Source organism: Pleurodeles waltl, chromosome 7 (genome assembly GCF_031143425.1).
Source record: "Pleurodeles waltl isolate 20211129_DDA chromosome 7, aPleWal1.hap1.20221129, whole genome shotgun sequence".
In the NCBI taxonomy this organism is placed as follows: domain Eukaryota; kingdom Metazoa; phylum Chordata; class Amphibia; order Caudata; family Salamandridae; genus Pleurodeles; species Pleurodeles waltl.
The window spans coordinates 266,750,329-266,768,534 of NC_090446.1; the positions used below are offsets into that span (position 1 = coordinate 266,750,329).

General features: G+C 39.9%; 1 protein-coding gene across 3 annotated transcripts in view; it reads left to right on the top strand.

Moving 5' to 3' along the window:
• The window catches only part of NFATC2 (nuclear factor of activated T cells 2), a 393,751-nt gene that overhangs the window by 366,148 nt on the left and 9,397 nt on the right, over positions 1-18,206 (top strand). The window contains exon 10 of one of the 3 annotated variants that reach the window (XM_069243634.1): positions 9,765-9,850. The exons of the other annotated variants lie outside the window; for them this stretch is intronic. Within the exon in view, the coding sequence (XP_069099735.1) occupies positions 9,765-9,808 (44 nt within the window). The 3' untranslated portion in view covers positions 9,809-9,850. The remainder of the gene's footprint in view (positions 1-9,764; positions 9,851-18,206) is intronic. 3 annotated transcript variants of the gene reach the window in all.

The window sequence follows — 18,206 nt, forward strand, 5'->3', positions numbered from 1 at the left end:
AATTCACCTTCAAACAAGATGTACTACCAAACCTCCAGACGTTGGGAATGTCATGAGCATACTAGTTCATGAGCTTACTTGTCTATCCAAAGTTTAAAAAATGGCATCTGCGAACACTGTGCTAGGTAAAAGTAATGTAATGGTTTGAATTAAGCCCACAGGCATGCAGTATATGACCAGCCATTGTAAAGCTGCTCGTTCCTGCCTTGGTCACCCATTCACATTTCCTGTGAGAGCCGTCCTTAGGAGTGCTAAGAGGACTGGCATTTGTGCTTTCAAGGACCTTGAAGTCATTGAGAAAAGTGGGAAAGGACTGATTCTTAGACTAGATCAATTGTGCTCTCTTTCTAAATTTGCTGGAAGCCCATCTTTAGGGATGCAGATTAATCTGTCTGTCCTTTTCTGCTTGTATGTGTATTGCTTTTCCACCCTCAGGTGGACTCTATACATTTCTCTACTTCTAGTTTCTCCTAACCTTCACCTTGTCCCAGGTTCCACTGTACCCTTAACCCCTGTTTCTCCCCACTACCTTGGTCATCACATCTCATCTCATCTTCTCATCTCTAATGAGGATCTTTTGTTAGCTCCTAGCTGCACCCAGAGAACTTGTTTTTGTGGTTTTGCTGGCCTTGTGTCAAAGCAGGAGTGAACTTCTTCTATGGTTAGAATAACTGTGCTGTTTTGCTAACACTTCTATAAGCCCCGTTTATGGGCTGCAGCTGTATCTGTCCTTTTCTTTCAGTATGCGCATTGTTTTCCTTCTTCTGGTGTTGTTTTCTCTTCTGTGTTATGGGTTCCCACCCATCTTCCATTTACCCCAGGCTCCAATGTCTCACACCTTTGTTCCTATGTGCCCTAGTCCCCTCTTCTCAACTGTAGTGAGCATTTAGCTTACTTCCAGGTGACACAATGAGAGAAGTAGTGTTTGTACCTCTGCTGACCCTGTGGCCATTTGAAAGCCTGCTCCACATGCTGCTTGCAGAGTGGAATCAGGCTAACGTTCCTTTCGCCACATAGTTTTTTTTTTTAACTTGAAATGTCATCTGGTATTAATGATGTAAATGAACTTTGGGAAACAATTCAAGAACAGCAGGAGTATGCCTTCTCATATGATCACCTGGAATGGTGAAGACAGAAAGGTAACACTGGATTGACCGATTTGTTCTTGTGCTGTCAAGGCAGCAACCAACTAATCTCTCCTTCTATCATCATCATTGCATGTTCAGGATGAATGTCCAACTGGGATCTGAGCCCTGACACCCTAAGGGCTTGCTCAATGAAAATTATTTCACCTTCCTGAGCTTTAGGGAGTAAGAGAGAGGCTTTTGGCATGAACGTCGGTTCACAATTGTAGTCTTTTTCGTCCTAGCATGGGTGGGCAAAATTTGGGACTTTAAAGAATGCTATATTCCTGCTTGGATAGGCAAGTTTGATTCCTCTTCCACTTCTTTCCTCATTCTTTAGGTATATTTGTACAGCAGTAGGCAGTGACCCACCTTTAAGAAAATATGCATGGCTACTGTTCATATCACCAAATCTCATTCTTACCTATTTTGCATCATTTTATTCATTTGACTGCATCTCTACCTAGTGCATGTTGACATAAGGATTATTGAGCCTTCTCTTAATACAGCCATCTTTAGTACCTCACTGCTCTATTGGTACATTTTTGCTGTCTAGCTGTCTGTTCGTTTTAGTTCTGGCTATAATTGATAATTTCTAAACTCCATAAGTAGTGAAGCCGTCGCACTGCAATACTACTGTAACAACAGTTCTACCTTGATCATAGTTGTACTTTTTGTAGTAGATATAGTAGTAATAGTGGCAGTCATGGTAATAGTAGTAACATCCAAATTATCAAAGTATTATTGCAAGTACAGCATTACTTAAAAGTGCACTATGCACTCTGCAACAATGCAACATAGATTATAATAATGGGGTATAATTTTGAACAGATGATGCTCGAGGTCTATCCATAGCATTGTCTGAACTCAGTGGCATTGTAAAAGAAATATTTACAACTAGAAATGTCCACTTACTGTTGTTTAAAAAGCCAGGGTTTGCAGAAGACATCATCTGATTGGAGGAAGTGTAACTGATAGAATGCTAAATAGCATCGCATCAGTGGCTCCTGGTTTGAAAATAAGCAGTTATTTCCAGGGATTTCTCGTTTTGTGGGGTTTAAACCAATTTTGCAAAACCTATCTTTGGCTGCCAGGTTTCCTAGGTCTAATGGCCCATGGATAACTAGTTAGGCCTGTGCTGTTTTTTTCCAATGATTCCAGGACTTGACGTCTTAACCCAGTATAAAACCAATGACTATAAATCTAAAAAATACGAGCAGGACTAACTAGTGATGCATGGACCTTGGAATGTGTGCAGCAATTTCTATGTTTAATCGTTCCTTGGCGTTTCCTACATTGCCTACCAAAATAAGTTGATTTGACATTTTCAACAATTCCTTCGACAATTTTTTTCTGATTCCTTCAGGTTGGGGGAGAGTTACCTATTCAGGCATAGCTAGGGTGGCTAGATAGCTCCATGTCACTGGACACCATTATTTTTAATTCCTGGTCTTTTCTTTTACATATCATTGCTATCGGGTGTTCGTTCGATTGACTCCATTAAAATGAACCAACACTTCAGCCACCAGAATGCACTGATATTTAAAACCAATATCCAGGAATAAAAAAGTGGTGCCCTGTTGACATGGGGCTATGTGGTTACCCTACACACAACATGAAGTATGAAGGCAGTGCATAATTCCTTTTGTCAATCGCGTTTATTTTGTGTATCAACACATTATGCATTTTTACAGACACACTTTCATGTCGTACGTATAGGATCTCTAGGCTATCTCTTACGTTTCACTTGGCTATGCGATTTCACACAATTCAGGGTTTTGCTCTGCATCATGGGACTTGTAGTCCTGGTGATATAGTTGGATAAGTGGAACTTGAGGTCCCAGAATGCAAAGCAAAACCTAGACTGGATGAGTCACTCATGCATGGACACGGGAAACTTGAGAGCTCTGATGTATGCATTCACATAACAGGGGTTTCGGCACGTATCCAGCAAGATGGTTTTAGATGGCACATCGATATTAATATGTTTTTAGTTTAGAAGCTCTATGTCTTCACACACAACTGAGTTGTGGTTATCTTAATGTACTGACGATTACAGTTTTACTACTGTGTGAGAAAGGCCGGTTCTCAGGGACGAGCTTCCACTGACACAAACACTCAGCTAATAATTAGCGCTTTGAACTGTGCCGAACTGCTCTAGGAACAAAATAATCTGATTAGTTTAACACTTGCCGCGCAGTCATGTGTATCTAATTACTGATTTGCAAGGTGGTGTGACTGAGTTTGTAATGAGGTGAAATTAGAAAAGTGAAAGGTGCGCACAGTAAAAGTGAAGGGTGTCCGTACACTTTACCCTGGCCTTAGCGTGAATGCTCTACAAGGGGACACGCCCTACGGATTTAAAGTGTTTTTACTGATCAAAACAACTCAAATGTAGCTACTGAATATTTTTCTATTGTGTATGTTTGTCATTCAAAATGCACCAAAGACTCTAGTTCAATATATTCCTGCCAAGCTAAGTTGAGTGTAGTTGCGGAACCAGCAATGAATAATACATCTTGTAAAATGTAAACTAACTATACAATCACTTGTATTCAAGAACACGACGTGTTAAAACCATTGACATAGCAAATAGGTCTGGCATTGGCCAGAAATAAACGAGTGACCCAGGTGTCCAGGCACAGCAACCCTGAAGTGCTCTCATTTTCAGGCAACAGGACACATATGATAAAGCAAAATGGCATCACTCACAGAACAAGACATTCAAAGGATGGAGTGGGTTTACCCAGTGCACCATGATGTCACTGTAGTGGGTGGTAGCTAACTACCAATGTGTGAGAAGGACTGTTCGAAAACCTTGTATTTATGTATGAAGCTATGGGCCAGATGTATGAACATTTTTTGCACTCTCAAACATTAAGAATCGCAAAATTCGGCCGTTTGCGAGTGCAAAAAAGTGGTCTGCAATGCATGAAAGGCATTCGCAGACCACAAAGCAGAAATCGCTAAAATAGCGATTTCTTGCATTGCGACCTGGTTTTGCGAATCGTAATTTGTGATTCGCAAAATCCACATCACAAGGCGATGCTGCAAAAAATCGCAAATTGCAATTTTTCGCAGAATGGCATTTTGCACATGCAAAATACCATGATATGAAACCAGGTAGTAACCTGGTGCAAAATTTAAAAATGCAGTTAAACTGCATTTGAAAATTGAACATGTAATGCACACATGCCCTTTTGGCATGTGTGCACCTTCATGTCCCCCAAAACATTTTTGGGGTGCAGCAGAGGGGGCCTTAGGCCACCAGCACCCTGGGCTTTTGCATTTCCAAAATTGCGATTTCTGGTTCAGAAATCGCAATTTTGGAAATGCAAAAAATTCACAGCTATGGGCCAACAGGCCTATAGCTGCGAATGGAGCCGGTATCACAATTTGCGATTCGGTAATAGCATTTGCGATTTTTAAGAAATCGCTATTACCGAATCGCAAATGTGATACATGGCACTTTGCGAGTCGGAAATAGCGATTTCTTAAAAATCACAATTTCCGAATCGCAAAGGGCCGTGATGATACATCTGGCCCTATATTTTTTAAAGAGAAAGCTAATTATTTTTTTCCTGGGATGGCAGCCATTTAGAAATGTTTTTCTTAAGCTTTTTTGAAAACCATTTCACAAAAATAAAGAAAACATATATCAAGATGGCCACTGGGCATGTACACACATGTGTGAGCATGCACATCGGACACTTTAGAATGTGTTTTTCAAAGTAGAGCAAGGCTTGTTTTAAGGTTGCCCCTGGTGCATGTGCTTGTGCTTAGGTGCTACACTCAACTTCTAAAAAGATTTTATTATACTTTCTTCATAATTTACCATTCCAAGTTGGCGGGTAATCACTTTAGATTGGCAAAATAAGAAATACAGTATGTGTAGGATGCCACACAAAAAGACAGAAGCAGCCAGCCAAGTAATATTGTGCTGCTACTAGGCTCTCACAAAAATACTTCAAGATTTCTTTTTTCTTTCTTTTGAGAAAAGAAACTAAGAACAGAAAAGGAAAAGGCAGATGAGACCTATAGAACAACAAGGGAGAAACACCGTAGAAGTCAACAGCTCCCAGGCTCTTGAAAAATCAACGTAAATTTTGTCTTAGAAATTTTGCAAAAATTAAGTGGCGTTTTTTAGGTAGTAGAGGAGCGATAGAGGAGCATGTGTGAGCCATGATCTCCTATGGAGTGCTAAAAGTCAAATGAAAAATAGTTTGCTGATATCAACAATAGGATGATACAATTCATCCAATCAAAGTGGCGGTAAAGAAGCTATGCCACAAGGTTGTGACAAAAATAAGAATAGGGAGGATAATCAATGACACAAAAGCATCAAGCTGAGATAGACAATAAAATGATAAAATCAGCAGCAAGGTGTGACCCATAGCTCACTATATATATATTGTACTATAAACAATGGGACTTTGACAACCAATTGCTAAAGCGAACGATAGCAGGACATTAAAAAGGGAACCAACTCTATTTGGATCCAGGATGGCTTATATTTTAAGTGAGGTGCCAGATTACAATGCATTAGTTAGCTAATTGGTTACATACCCAATCCCACACGGAGGTATGTTTCTCTAGCAACATGAGACAAGGCCTAAATGATGCATAGTCCAGCTCAATTTGTCCCTAATTGATCAAAAAGCTTTAGGTTTTAGACAGCAGCACTTCTGAAAGGACTCGCTATAACTGAGGACGTAGGTACTTTTTGGAGCCCAGTTATGTGTCACCATTGGGGCACCACTACATTTTGGAAATTAGACTAGAGGTGAATTGTTACTTGCTAACCCCTCTGGTTTTCCACATTTCTCTTGTTTATGTTCTAATAAGAGAGTGCAGGTAGATTCATTATCCTTTAAGGCGATGGTTGTGTAATATTGTACCCAAAAGTTCCTAAAGTTCCATATCTGCTAGTCACAGTTTCCTATCCTGAAAGTCATTTAAGTGGCTTATGTGCTTTCTAAAAACACCTGCACATTGCCAGCATGTATAGATTTCAATATTATCAGATGACTGAACCAGTGTTAGATTTTGTATACTTCCCTCACCTTCTCACACAAAGAAATAGAAAAAGGGCAATCTTTGTTTTATTGCTGAAACATGTTTGTAACCTTGCACTTCTGGCACTTGCACTAAAGTTTCAACTACCTGGTCTTGAAGCTCCAACACTTTCACACAGGTGATATAATCTGAGAACTGAGGCTCATGATGACATGCTTATGTGTTCTTGCACAATGCTCCTTGCAGCAGTGATGGTACGAGTGGAATTCAGTTTCTGAGTGAACAGTAGGGTTCCCTAGTGAGGGCTAACTAGTTGTAAGTCATTAAGAAAATTGATCATGACTGTGGCTTCTAATTTCCCATATGAGATGGATAGGCAGCTATGAACTACTCAAGTATCAAATTCCCCAGTAATGGGTAAATGTGGTGGATATGTCTTGGTCAATTCCTCTTCAATTTAAGATTTAGATGCAACTAAGAGATTCTCAGTCCTCAAAGAATCCTGTTAGATCAGGCCAGATAGGAGAACCTAAGGATGCTGACAGTCAGGGGACAGTCTGGTGAAGCTGAGAGTCAAGTCCACCCACATGACGGATACAAAGGACACTGACAAATACTCTGGTCTCAAGTGCAACTTTAGCCACTGAGGTAGGATATGCTGAAGTCACTGAGAGTTGCTATAACCCTGAAATACCCTTGTCAGATACACCTAGGTGTGGAATATTTGTGGGTTTCTCAATGGAGTAAGAAGTTGCAGTTAGTACTTACTAGAAGAAAGATCCAAAAGCAGCAATGACTCAGTCAGGCTTTAAATATCTGAGCAAGGTTAACTTAGGGCTATGATTCTCCCTCACATAGAATGCCAGGTAGCAGAAGATTACTCGGGCCCCAGTTCACAACTGTTCGATTAACTTCAGAAGTGAGATGCAGAGCCAGATTCATAATACCCAGGCCTTACAGCCTAAGGCCGCTGAGAAATACTCAGACCTAAACTACACCTATCATGTCCATCCACCTAGATGTGAGATGACAAAATTGCTAAGAATTGCTCCAGCCTAAAATACAATTCATTAGTCACACAGTCAGTGCTGTGCTATTACTATGCTCATGGAGAGCTTATATATAGCTACCACAAGAAGGGTTTTCGTATCACACATGACTCAAGCAGGGCCAAGACCTGCTGTCTTTCACAAACTCCACTCTTAGCAGTGGATGCTAGTCTCAACACTGCCTTGAGTAAAACCTATTATACAATAATTAGAATAAATTCACATTGGCTTGTCACTCTTGTTGATCTTTCCTGCTAAATGCAACTCAGCACACAGAAATAACACAGGACCCACAGTGAGGATGTAGCACCTCTTTTTGTAGTATTTGTGACAATGATGAAAAAGATTGGTTGCTTACAAAGAGGTACTTTAAATGTACTTGGCAATTTGTAAATCTATGTTATTGTAACCCTTGTAGTGTTGGTTTGGGTTTTTATATTCACAGCTTGGCAAAATAAAACACATAAGCATGAAAAATAATGTGCATCTTTACAGCTATATGAAACATCTGGAACATAATTTGGTGTATTCATGAAGTTGTTTTCTGCAAAGACAATGTGCCTCTAAATAACTGGAAGAATAGAAGATCACTGGTTCAAATTATGCCAATACACCTGTCAGACCTCATGCCCACAGTAGATTTAATTACAATTTCACATGATTTCTACAAAAATAAGAAGACACACCACATTGTGTCTTTTGACCCTTATCTGCTGGAGAAGGCTGAGGACCAAACGTCTCTCTTGATAAAGCCAATGTCTGTTTAGGTGACACATATTCTTACCTTCTACAATAACATTGTCCCACAATAATATCAGGACAATCAGTGGATGTTGCTGATCTACTACTCTATTTGTCCAGGCCACAACCAGAGTCTTTCCCAAACAATCGAGACCCCCTCTAGGCTCCATCAAGCCCCCTGTAACTCCAGAATGCTTATTCTGAACCATGTCAGCTGCATCACTCCAAGCAGGGTTTTTCAAGCCCTCACCAGGAGGCTTTTTCCTGCCACCACCAGACTGTGTATCCTCTATTAGCAGAAGGATTTGTATGATTATCTTTATCCAGTTTCATACCTAGCAGTCTTCACAAAGTCCCCATTGGGCTGCATTCCCTCAAACAGGCTCCTTAGGTACTTAAGCCAACTCCATCATCATATGCTGGTTCCTTCTAGCACACTACTTGCTCGACCATCCCCAGGAAGTATCCACCTCCCAGTTTCAGACTGCTGATCAATATGAAGCCTCCTTCAGAGAAATGTTATCACCCAGAGTGGGCTTCTTATAGGCTCTATAATGTAACTGCTAGCAAGTTCTTGCTTATCCGGAACAGTCCCTCCACCAACATAAAGCTAGAAACAGAGCTCAAGGCAAAGTTGTATAGTGGCTACTGTGATGCAGATTACACCATATCAACTGGTCTAATCTCTGAATTGGCCAGAATAGGACACTGGAGCTGACCTCAAGCTCTCTGATGTGGTGTCCGGGGTTGCAGCTATAAAGTGTCCATCAGCACTGTAAAAAGATCAATCATCTCCAGGCAAATATAGAAAAGTATGATTCTTTATTACAGTAGATATTTACAGTGCATACCCCAACCAGGGACTGGTACCTTCACATCCGTGTCAACAACAACCTTGACCGAACACAAAAAAAAATACTTACATCACATTCCATGGCGTCATAACTTAGGGCATCATAATTAACTCACTCAACACATTCAGGAATATCACAGTGGCTTGCCTCCACACACTGGCATCTATTGTCTTAGTGATGAATGCTGATTTTCAAATTTTCATCACTTAGGCCATTTCGTGCAAGTCTCAAGGCATCGTCCTGTTTTTACTGGGATCCAGGACCGAATTGGCCCATGGGTCAATCAGCCAATATCCTAGTGGCTAATCTAACAGATCTGTTGTTGGGCTATTTTTTTGGCTGTTTGTGGGCCTCTTTTATCGTATGGGCTGGTCTTCACTGTGGAGTTCCCTGATATTGTAACAAGCAAAGCCTGCAGCTAACACAAATCTGTGCTGTCTAGCATACCTTGTAAAACACTTATACAGAGAGTCTTTACATGCTCAAAACTGCCCTGATTTACAAAAGTGGGCCACTTTTTTAGTTATCTAATTCGCAAATGGGGCAAGTTTTTTTTTAAAGAGCGGGCCTTTTTTCAGTTTCAGTCCGACCTTGCTTGCAACATGACCTTTTATTTGAATATGTAAGTCAGTTTTACATGAAAAGAAAAAAAGTAAATTACTGTTCTTGCCATTACAATGTAATGTAAGTAGTTAAAAAGTCAAGGAGTTTCTTCTCTGACAAAAAATAATTGAACATGTGCCTCAGACTTTCTGCGCATCTCATAGCTTTAAATATTAACTATTAAGCTATTATCAGTATGAAGAGTCAATATAATAAAAGGGTGAACATGCATGCCAAAGGTTGAATTCGTGCTTAGTTAACAATTAGGTAGAAATGCCGAGTGGAAGAAGCAATACATTGATAGTAACATTTGGCCATAGAAAATGCGGTCAAAAGTTACATTTTTTCTTTAAAATGGTTTTGCAAATCTTTTTCAGAGCTGATAGACTCACATCTTAGCTGGATACAAAACATAATATGAAAAAGACTGACTGTGAGCATGTGCCAGCAATGACAGTAAAAGGTAAATCCCATTTTCTGACTTTTCTCCAGCACTGTGTTTTCCTGACTGCTAGTTTTTAAAATATACATATATATATATATCTTTCTTTGGCTAAAGTCATTTGATTGTTTGTCCCATTTCTTTTCTAGATTGCTTAACCTGCAATTACAGATTTGTATCTAACATTTGGGAATGCCCACCTTGTACAAGGAGTTATTGATATGAATTGTGTGATATAAAAGACATTGCTAATGCTCTGATGTACCACACTCAATCCCGCGCCCCCAATGGAGACAGTGTTTCGCTCTAAATCCAAAACAAAAATACCTGTTTACTTAAACGTGAGCTATTACATTTAAAGTCCAAGAACGGGCCAAAACCCTATAATATTCGGTCCAACTCCTCTAATACGGGATTCATCAATCTTAAACAGAACTACGAGCCTGATTCAAACATAAATGGTCAAGAATGCTGCACAGAGACTGTTGACCGTAAAAATAGTAGTATCCAAACTCCACTTCTAATACAACATGTTACTGACTTTCTTCAAATGTGTGCGTAACTGACACACCCTTCCACCCGAACCTCTATGCATCCACATTAAAACCTTCCAAATTATTTAACGACAAAATCGTAAAAATAATTACCATGCGATGTGCCTTAATCTTCCTCCTTAAAAATCGATTCCATATCCCTAGCACAGATTATAATTCGAAAGGTGGATACAGTTTAATAGTTCAGGGAACCTCACTATGCAATACGTTCCCCATCAGAATCCTCTCTGGGATAAAAGACTTGGCCTCAAGGGAAAAATACATCTTAAAAGACTTTCACCTCACTCCTGTTGCTTATTTTAAGCAGCAAGCAGGTGCCTGAAGAAAACAAATTATTGGGGCCATTGGCTCACTCTTTATTTTCCTCCCGAATGTCTACAATAATATCCAAGATTTATAATCGACCCGCACTTGCAGAGATTCCACAGTATCAACCACCAACACAGTTGCCACAGTATCAACTACCAACACATCATCAGCACAGTAATTAGATGTGGACTTGGATTAGTAATTCTATACTTCCCTATTTATGCATACCTTGACAATTTGGTTGTAAACAATAATGTTGAGGGGATATATGTATGGAGCAAATTTATTGATACCAATATTTTGGCACACAAATGCTTCTTTTTAAAAACTTGTTTTTTGATTATTGGGGATAATAGCTTTTTTATACATACATTTTGCTGAGCAGTAACTCCAGCTGAGTACCTCTTGTATGCTCCTCACTGAGTCATGCCTCCTGGATCAGGACAGTAATCCACAGTAACCACTGCATCATATTTTATTATGCAATTAGACACTCCACCCTTTAATTGTCCCAGTGCTGTGCAGAGGACAGGACATAGTGAGGTCTATTTCCCAGTATACCTCATTCACTAACACCGTTCCAATATGTTTAGTAATTTAGTGACCTTGGCTCATCTTTGGTTGAACGAATATAATCAAATCACAAATGACTGTGGGACAGCGAGGGGTTTGAGCTAATACATTCATCATAAACAGCCTCGAGTTGGGTTGAAAAGGTCTGAATAGTGTAAATTGCAAAAGTCATCAATCGGTAATCATTACGTTACTAGAATAGAAAAGTTCTATAAAAGTTAATGTAGCCTAGTTTGTTTTAAGTTTCGTTTGTTCCTGGACTGTCCCAAGATGCTGCCTGGCTTGCCGTGGTATGAGGGGGGGCCTGAGGATAAACAAATAAAAGTAAATGTTTTTAGAACAACCACTTTCATGATTTTTGAATTACTGACAATGTGGAATGAAACAAAATTGGTGCTCTCCCCTATTAAATATGACCACTTTTCCAAATACCCCGTGAGACATCGTCTGTGATATAACATAGATGCACAACAAAAGATCCACAGATGTACATCATGGTGGTGTGCTATGAAGGAACAAAGCAAGCAATGATATTGGATTTCATTGTGTGTATGTGTAGCACAGCCGATAAACAACGAGAAAGGGAAAATGCCATTTTTGCCTGCCATCTGTTTGCAGAGGCTGGTACAGCACTTAGCAGGGGAGGATCCTGCTCGGTTGAATCCTATGCGGTGTTTTGCTGGGCACTTTACAGTAAATAAAGATGGTGAGCAGCCTGGTTTTGCTATTTATTAAAATTACATGCGCTATTCATTTTTTATGAGAGGTCTTCTTCTTAGAGCCACACGCACAAGGTGGCATCACCACTCACTGGGCCTTCTTAGTATTACCAAACAAAGAGAACTGAGTGTTTTACATTAGTAGAAGTGTCCTTTGGGTCTTCGAGGGAGATAGAGGAGTTAGCTCAGCTCTGACTTATGCTAGGAGTGGCTTCTAATCAGAAACAATTTTAAGCCTAGAAACAGAGAAACGTTGAAGATGTGCCTCAGTGCAAGGCATTGAACTGCTGCATGCTGACACTCAGTGGTGAGTATCACAAGTGTACAAAGACGTCACTTATAGCCAGAGCAGAATTCATTGTAATCATTGCTTGTGGTTTATTTTCCTAAAGTATGTTTATACAAATGATTCACCACTGTATGCTGATGCATTTTCCAAAGCATTAAAAACACGTTTTGTACAACTAATACTGTCATGATTGTTGCAATGCTATGCTAATTTCAGAGCACAAGGACTATCAATGCTGCACTGGTATTACATTCCTTTTAATACTACCACTGCACCCATAGGAGTACATTTATAGCTCAGGTACTGTTACCACTATTATTAGTAATACAGTTACCTCAACTACTATTAACACTGCTACTATTAGTACTACTAGACTGATACCATCAAAGTACTACTAATGCCACATTAGGTACTAACTTCAGGCTCTGGTCTGAAGTCAGGCCAGGGTCGTAGTCAGCAAAAGCTGCTGTTTCAGTCCTTGTTTGTATACCAGTGTGCACAAACAGTGACAACAAAAGAAAGAGACGAGGACTTACCTGGGTGTTCCAGGCGGTCCTACTCTCCTCGTCGTCGAATATGAGTCTTTAGTGGCTGCCTCCCACTGGCCTCTGCTCCGGTGCGCGCTGCAGCCTAGTTATGGGCTACTCAGCACAAGCGAAGACTGTCTGCGCTTGCTTTATGCAGCCCATATTGGGCTGCAACGCGCACCAGGTGAGGTTTGCTCCGCTGGCGGGGCTAGTGGAGTTTTTGGATAACTCCACACTCCAAACAGAGCGCAGAGCTCCAAAAACTCCGTTAGCTCCGCTAGTGGAGCAGAGCTCCCTGCACACTCCTACTCAGGAATGGCAGCACAGGGAAATTCTGTTTTAAAAGCAAAGTATACAGGGTAGGTTTTGTGGCTTGTGTTGTTAGTGCCACCAGTAGGCTGTGCCCTGCCTTTCCTCACCTTATGAAAGAGCCAGCTCAACATGCAAGCAATTAAGCTACTACTATAGCTATTTCAGAACTTCAGTCCAAGTAGTGCGGTTGCTACATTATGAGTACTGTCTTCACTTATCTGCAGCCATCCCACTTCTGCTTAACCTGCACTCAATTTTACAAAACACAATATGTGCAGATTTAATTAGTGTATCTTCGGAAATACAGACATTCATGATGCCACAAACTGCTAGTTTGGTCTCGATTTTCATATTCACTCAGATCTTATTTATGTGCTGTTTTCATTCCTGGGCTTTTTTCGTTTGAAGAAGAAAACAGAAAAGGTGTCTGTCGGTACTTTACCTTTGAAATCTAAATGGAAAACAAAAACTGGCATCTGACATTTTCATAAAATGTGACTTGTAAATGTTTGTCAACATGGGCCTGTTTACTTTATTTGAGAAGAATCAGGTAGTGAAATCTCAAATTAAAATAATACCCAGGACTGTCGTTGGATTTTTCTTGGGAATCTGTATATTGTATTTCCCGATGAGAAGACCTTTTCAGGCCTCGCAATGGAGCCTGCAGAAAGTAAACAAGCTAGTTGTCAGTATTTTTTATACTAAATTACAAACCCTTTAGTTAGCAGTAGAATGGATCCGTTTCTCAGCCCTCTTATCTCTCTCAGAGGCACTGAATATGTTAAAAACTATGATAATAAGTGGTTCAGCAATGTAAGACCAGGTACAAGCGTACGTCGCCACAAGCAAAAGGCATCTGGTGCACCAAAATCAGCAAATTTGCCCAAAGACCTTTGGCGAACTATCATTCGATCTAGTGTGAACACTTACTTGTACTGATATTGTTGATGGTTCTGCCTTTACAGCTAAACACAATTAAAGGCCAATAATGCTAGCAAGACAATTAAAAAGCCTCAGGATATTAATATTTTATAACAGTAGTTGTCACAAATTTTATTCTTCTTGCAGAACTGGGATGTTTTTTCATTACTCGAAGTTTGTGATGTAATGTTTTACTCTATTATGGTCAAAAGTTTTTCTGCAAAACACCATTTACAGGACACTTCTGAATAAAACATTCAGACCCATTTTTATACTTTTTGTGCACCGCATTTGCGTCACTTTTTGACGCAAAAGTGGCGCAAACTTACAAAATACAATTATATTTTGAAAGTATGTGCCGATTTTGCGTAAAAAAATGACTCAAAATGCGGCACAAAAAAGTATAAATATGGGCCTCATTCTTCTCATATTCTGCCCAACATACACTATTTTTGCAGATTTTCCCCACATGTTTTTTTTTTAAATTAACATTTGATGACCTTTCTAAACTTTTTAGAATAGTGATGTTATTTTTGCATTGCAAACGTTTTCTAGCTTTTCTCGCCTCCTATCATCAGTCAAAATCCAACTGCTTATCTCCAACTGCTAAAGATTGTACATTTGAATAATGCAAGTTTTTGTTCAGAATGGTCGTGCTCAGCTAGTATATGTTTTAGAAGACCTGTACACTATTTTAACCTATCAGTTGTAACATGACTAGATCATAAATTCGGACATTTTGCAGTAGGAAGAAGCAGCACAGAAACGTAAAATATTTTTGTAACTTTTCAGTGGAAATTGACATAAATTGTGATATGGAGATTTAAAAAATGCAGGCAAATGGCAAATTGAGAATCATTTGACAATAGTGATAGAACTTGGTAATTCTCAGGCTGTTTGGAGATTGTGGAATATCTCTTCAAGCATTTAAACTTTTCATTAGTTATGATCCAAAACATCTTTAAAATATGACCTAATACTGCCACTGCTCGCTAGAGATCTGGCTAGCTAGATCAGCACTGCAATAACTTGCTTCTGAATGAACTTTGCATTACTTGAACAACGAACAAGGGTTTCACTAAAGAAAATTTGGACCAATACATTGCAAATAAGGGTTAGTGTGTGCACTGTTTTTGTTCAAGCACATCTGTTACTTAAAATGAGTAGCTCTCAAGGGCTCGGGGAATCGCAATATATGATCCTGAACAAATTATAACATTTTAAAAATAAATAGTTATGTGTTTAGAATAAACTTTGAAGCAGATCTCAAAATCCTCTGTGTAGCAAAACTTAGTAAACATGGCTTCATGACTATAGCACGGTTCAGTAAGAATGAAAGATACATTTTGTTGACTATATTTATGTATACGCTTGCGTTATGGCCTTGAGACAATTTGCATACATTAAATTGTGCTTCCTCTGTAATGGATGCATTGCCTACACACTTTTCACTTGTAATTGTACAGTTTGTATAATTGAGACTCATGCCCATTTTCGTAACTCTAGGATTTACTATTGCCCTCAATATGTACATTACTCATGAATACAGTTTTATAAAGTCCCAAATAACAATTTTAACATCACTTTACCCTTTCTTTCCCGGTACTAGTTATTTTTCCAAATGTGCCACACTACTAAAATTATTTGGTAGGAAACTATACTCACTGGTGGAGTTTAATGTAATTTCATCACTACTTTACACAAGTCTATATGAATGTCAGTTAGGTGCTAAGAAAACTGTAAAAGATTTTTGAACACCGCACTGCCTTTGTACTGCTTCATACTGACCATCACTCTGAAACTTCCATAATATTTTTTTTCAGACACCTCAAAAAATCCACATTTTACCATTTCAAAGTACTAAGTCCCTGATTTGGAACTTGGTGGATGGGTTACTCTGTCACAAAGGTGCTGAATATCCTGTCCGCCTCAATATAAATCCCATTATTCCCTATGATATTTATATTTCAGCATATCCATTACCCTGGTGATGGAGTAACTTGTCTGCCAAGTTCTTAATCAGGCCCTAAGTCTTATGATTGCCAGAGGCCACAAGCATAGTGCTCTGTGAAAAGTAGTAGGGCAGACAGTAGGTCTTCGAATTTTGCCAAAGTTGCAAGAGCAGGCCTCTATCAATTAAAATTATGATGTGATGTATTATACTTATTATCATGATTACGTGTGAAAATTGCATAAATTGCCTGAAGTATCTTAAACCACAAAACAATAAGGATAGCATGCTAAGAATCCACATAAAAATACCAAGCATTTCAGCTATCTTTGAAGACAAGTGAGGGGATTAAAAACTGCCAGATAAATTGCACCTTTTCTGAGGTTTGTACATTTTTCGGTGCATTTTATTGGATGCGTCCCATTGATGTGTATGCATAGCAGTGTATACAATCTTGGTTTTATCCTGAGTGTGACATATGTTTTAGTATGGAAAAGGCAATTGTTGAAAATAAAATGGTACAAACACATAGTAAGAATTTTTGGAAAAGACTTAAGAATATGAAATAGGGGTGTTGGGGCCTCTTGAATAATGTTGTCTAGGAATGAGTTGGTTAGAGGAAAGGTTGGTCATCTCTATCAAAGTTAAGCAATGGATGACTCAAAATGACTCGATTAATGGTAAATTGGTTGACTGAAGGATGATTGATGCAATGAGCTGTACTTAATAAAAGGAAGTTGCCTGTTTAAGTATTAATAATTGATGCAGTACACATCTTGGATTTTTTTTTTTTTTTTGCAACAGACATAGATCAAATTGAGATATTTATTTTTCTTATTTGTAAAGTGTCATTACCTCATGGAAATCCAGGTGCTAGAAACACAATAGTACAGATTAGAGAAGAAAATATTCATTAGTCAGCAAAAAAGGAAGTGATTTAAGATTTCCTAAGTGACCTGATCAGAAGTGAGATAATGAGTATGGGAAAGAGGTGAAGGCTTTGGCTGCTGCAACTGAAAAGGAATATATGTTATGGTAAGAAATGCTTTAAGCTTCATGCTTTGCTTGTTAAGGCAACACTTTTAGGTGTGGAAGTATGAAAGATGACAAAGGAAGCTTGGAAATAACTGACTCAACCAAAAGGGTCAGAATGGAAAGTGGACACAGGAGTTAGCCCTTATATTGGGTTTTATGCTTCTTGACAAGGGCAGCAAATGTAGCCCACCCAAAAAAGGTTCAAACCAGCCATACTGTCTTTCTATTGCTCTGTCATCTCTCTCTTCTCACTCTTTCCTTGCTCTCGTTCCTGAGGCCCCCACCACGTGCCTACTTTAATTTTCTGGAGTAGCTGCTGAAAGTGACAAAGACACCAACAGCAGACCTCTGTGCTAAAAACGTCTTCCAAAGTCTCCACTCCACCAGGGAATGGCCTGGTAGAAAAAGGACAGGCTGTGCCTGTTCTTGATAGGTTCAGTCACCATGCGCAGACAGACTAGTACAGACCAGAGACTGTTTATGTAGGGGTGGGCTGTAAACTCGCTCTGCCAGCAGAGTTTGTGGAGTTTTGCCACTCCGTTTGGAGCATGGAGTTCGACAAAAACTCTGCCATTGCCACATGGCAGAGTTTACCAGCGCCCACCTCACAACCATCCCTATGGAGCCTCACAATTGGTCCGGAAGCATGAACGTGCCAATCAACTGTTCCGGGGCTGCTTGGTACTCCACAGCACATCCATAGAGGTCGGTGTATAAGGAGTTCTCTCTCAAAGGGAATCCTTGGCCGGGGGTGCCTCCCCCATCCTGCTTCTTTTGTTCTGCATCTCCCTCCTCGCCTTCTCTCACCCCACCTGTGCTGCAATGCGCTGCAGTAGAGTTGCAAGGCAGGCTCCCTGTCTGAGTCTCACCCGCTGGAGACAGGGCAGGGGAAACCTGTGACCTGCAGGGAGCTGCACCTTTGGGAACAGGGGGCTGAGCTGCCAGGGTTCTGTGTTGAGACTGTGTGTAGTGAGACGACCAGCCTCACTTCCTTTTCTTGCCTAGCTTTCCAAAACAACTTCAGGACCCTAGAGGGAGACTTTGGCAGATTGAACTGGAACCTCGAGGGGTGAGATTAGGACCTGTCTCCGGTAGGAAAACTGCACACCTGGACCTGTGCTCATTTCATCCATCTGTAACAGATGCTCTTGGAATTCCTGACATTCCTGATTCAGCATGACCTGCTG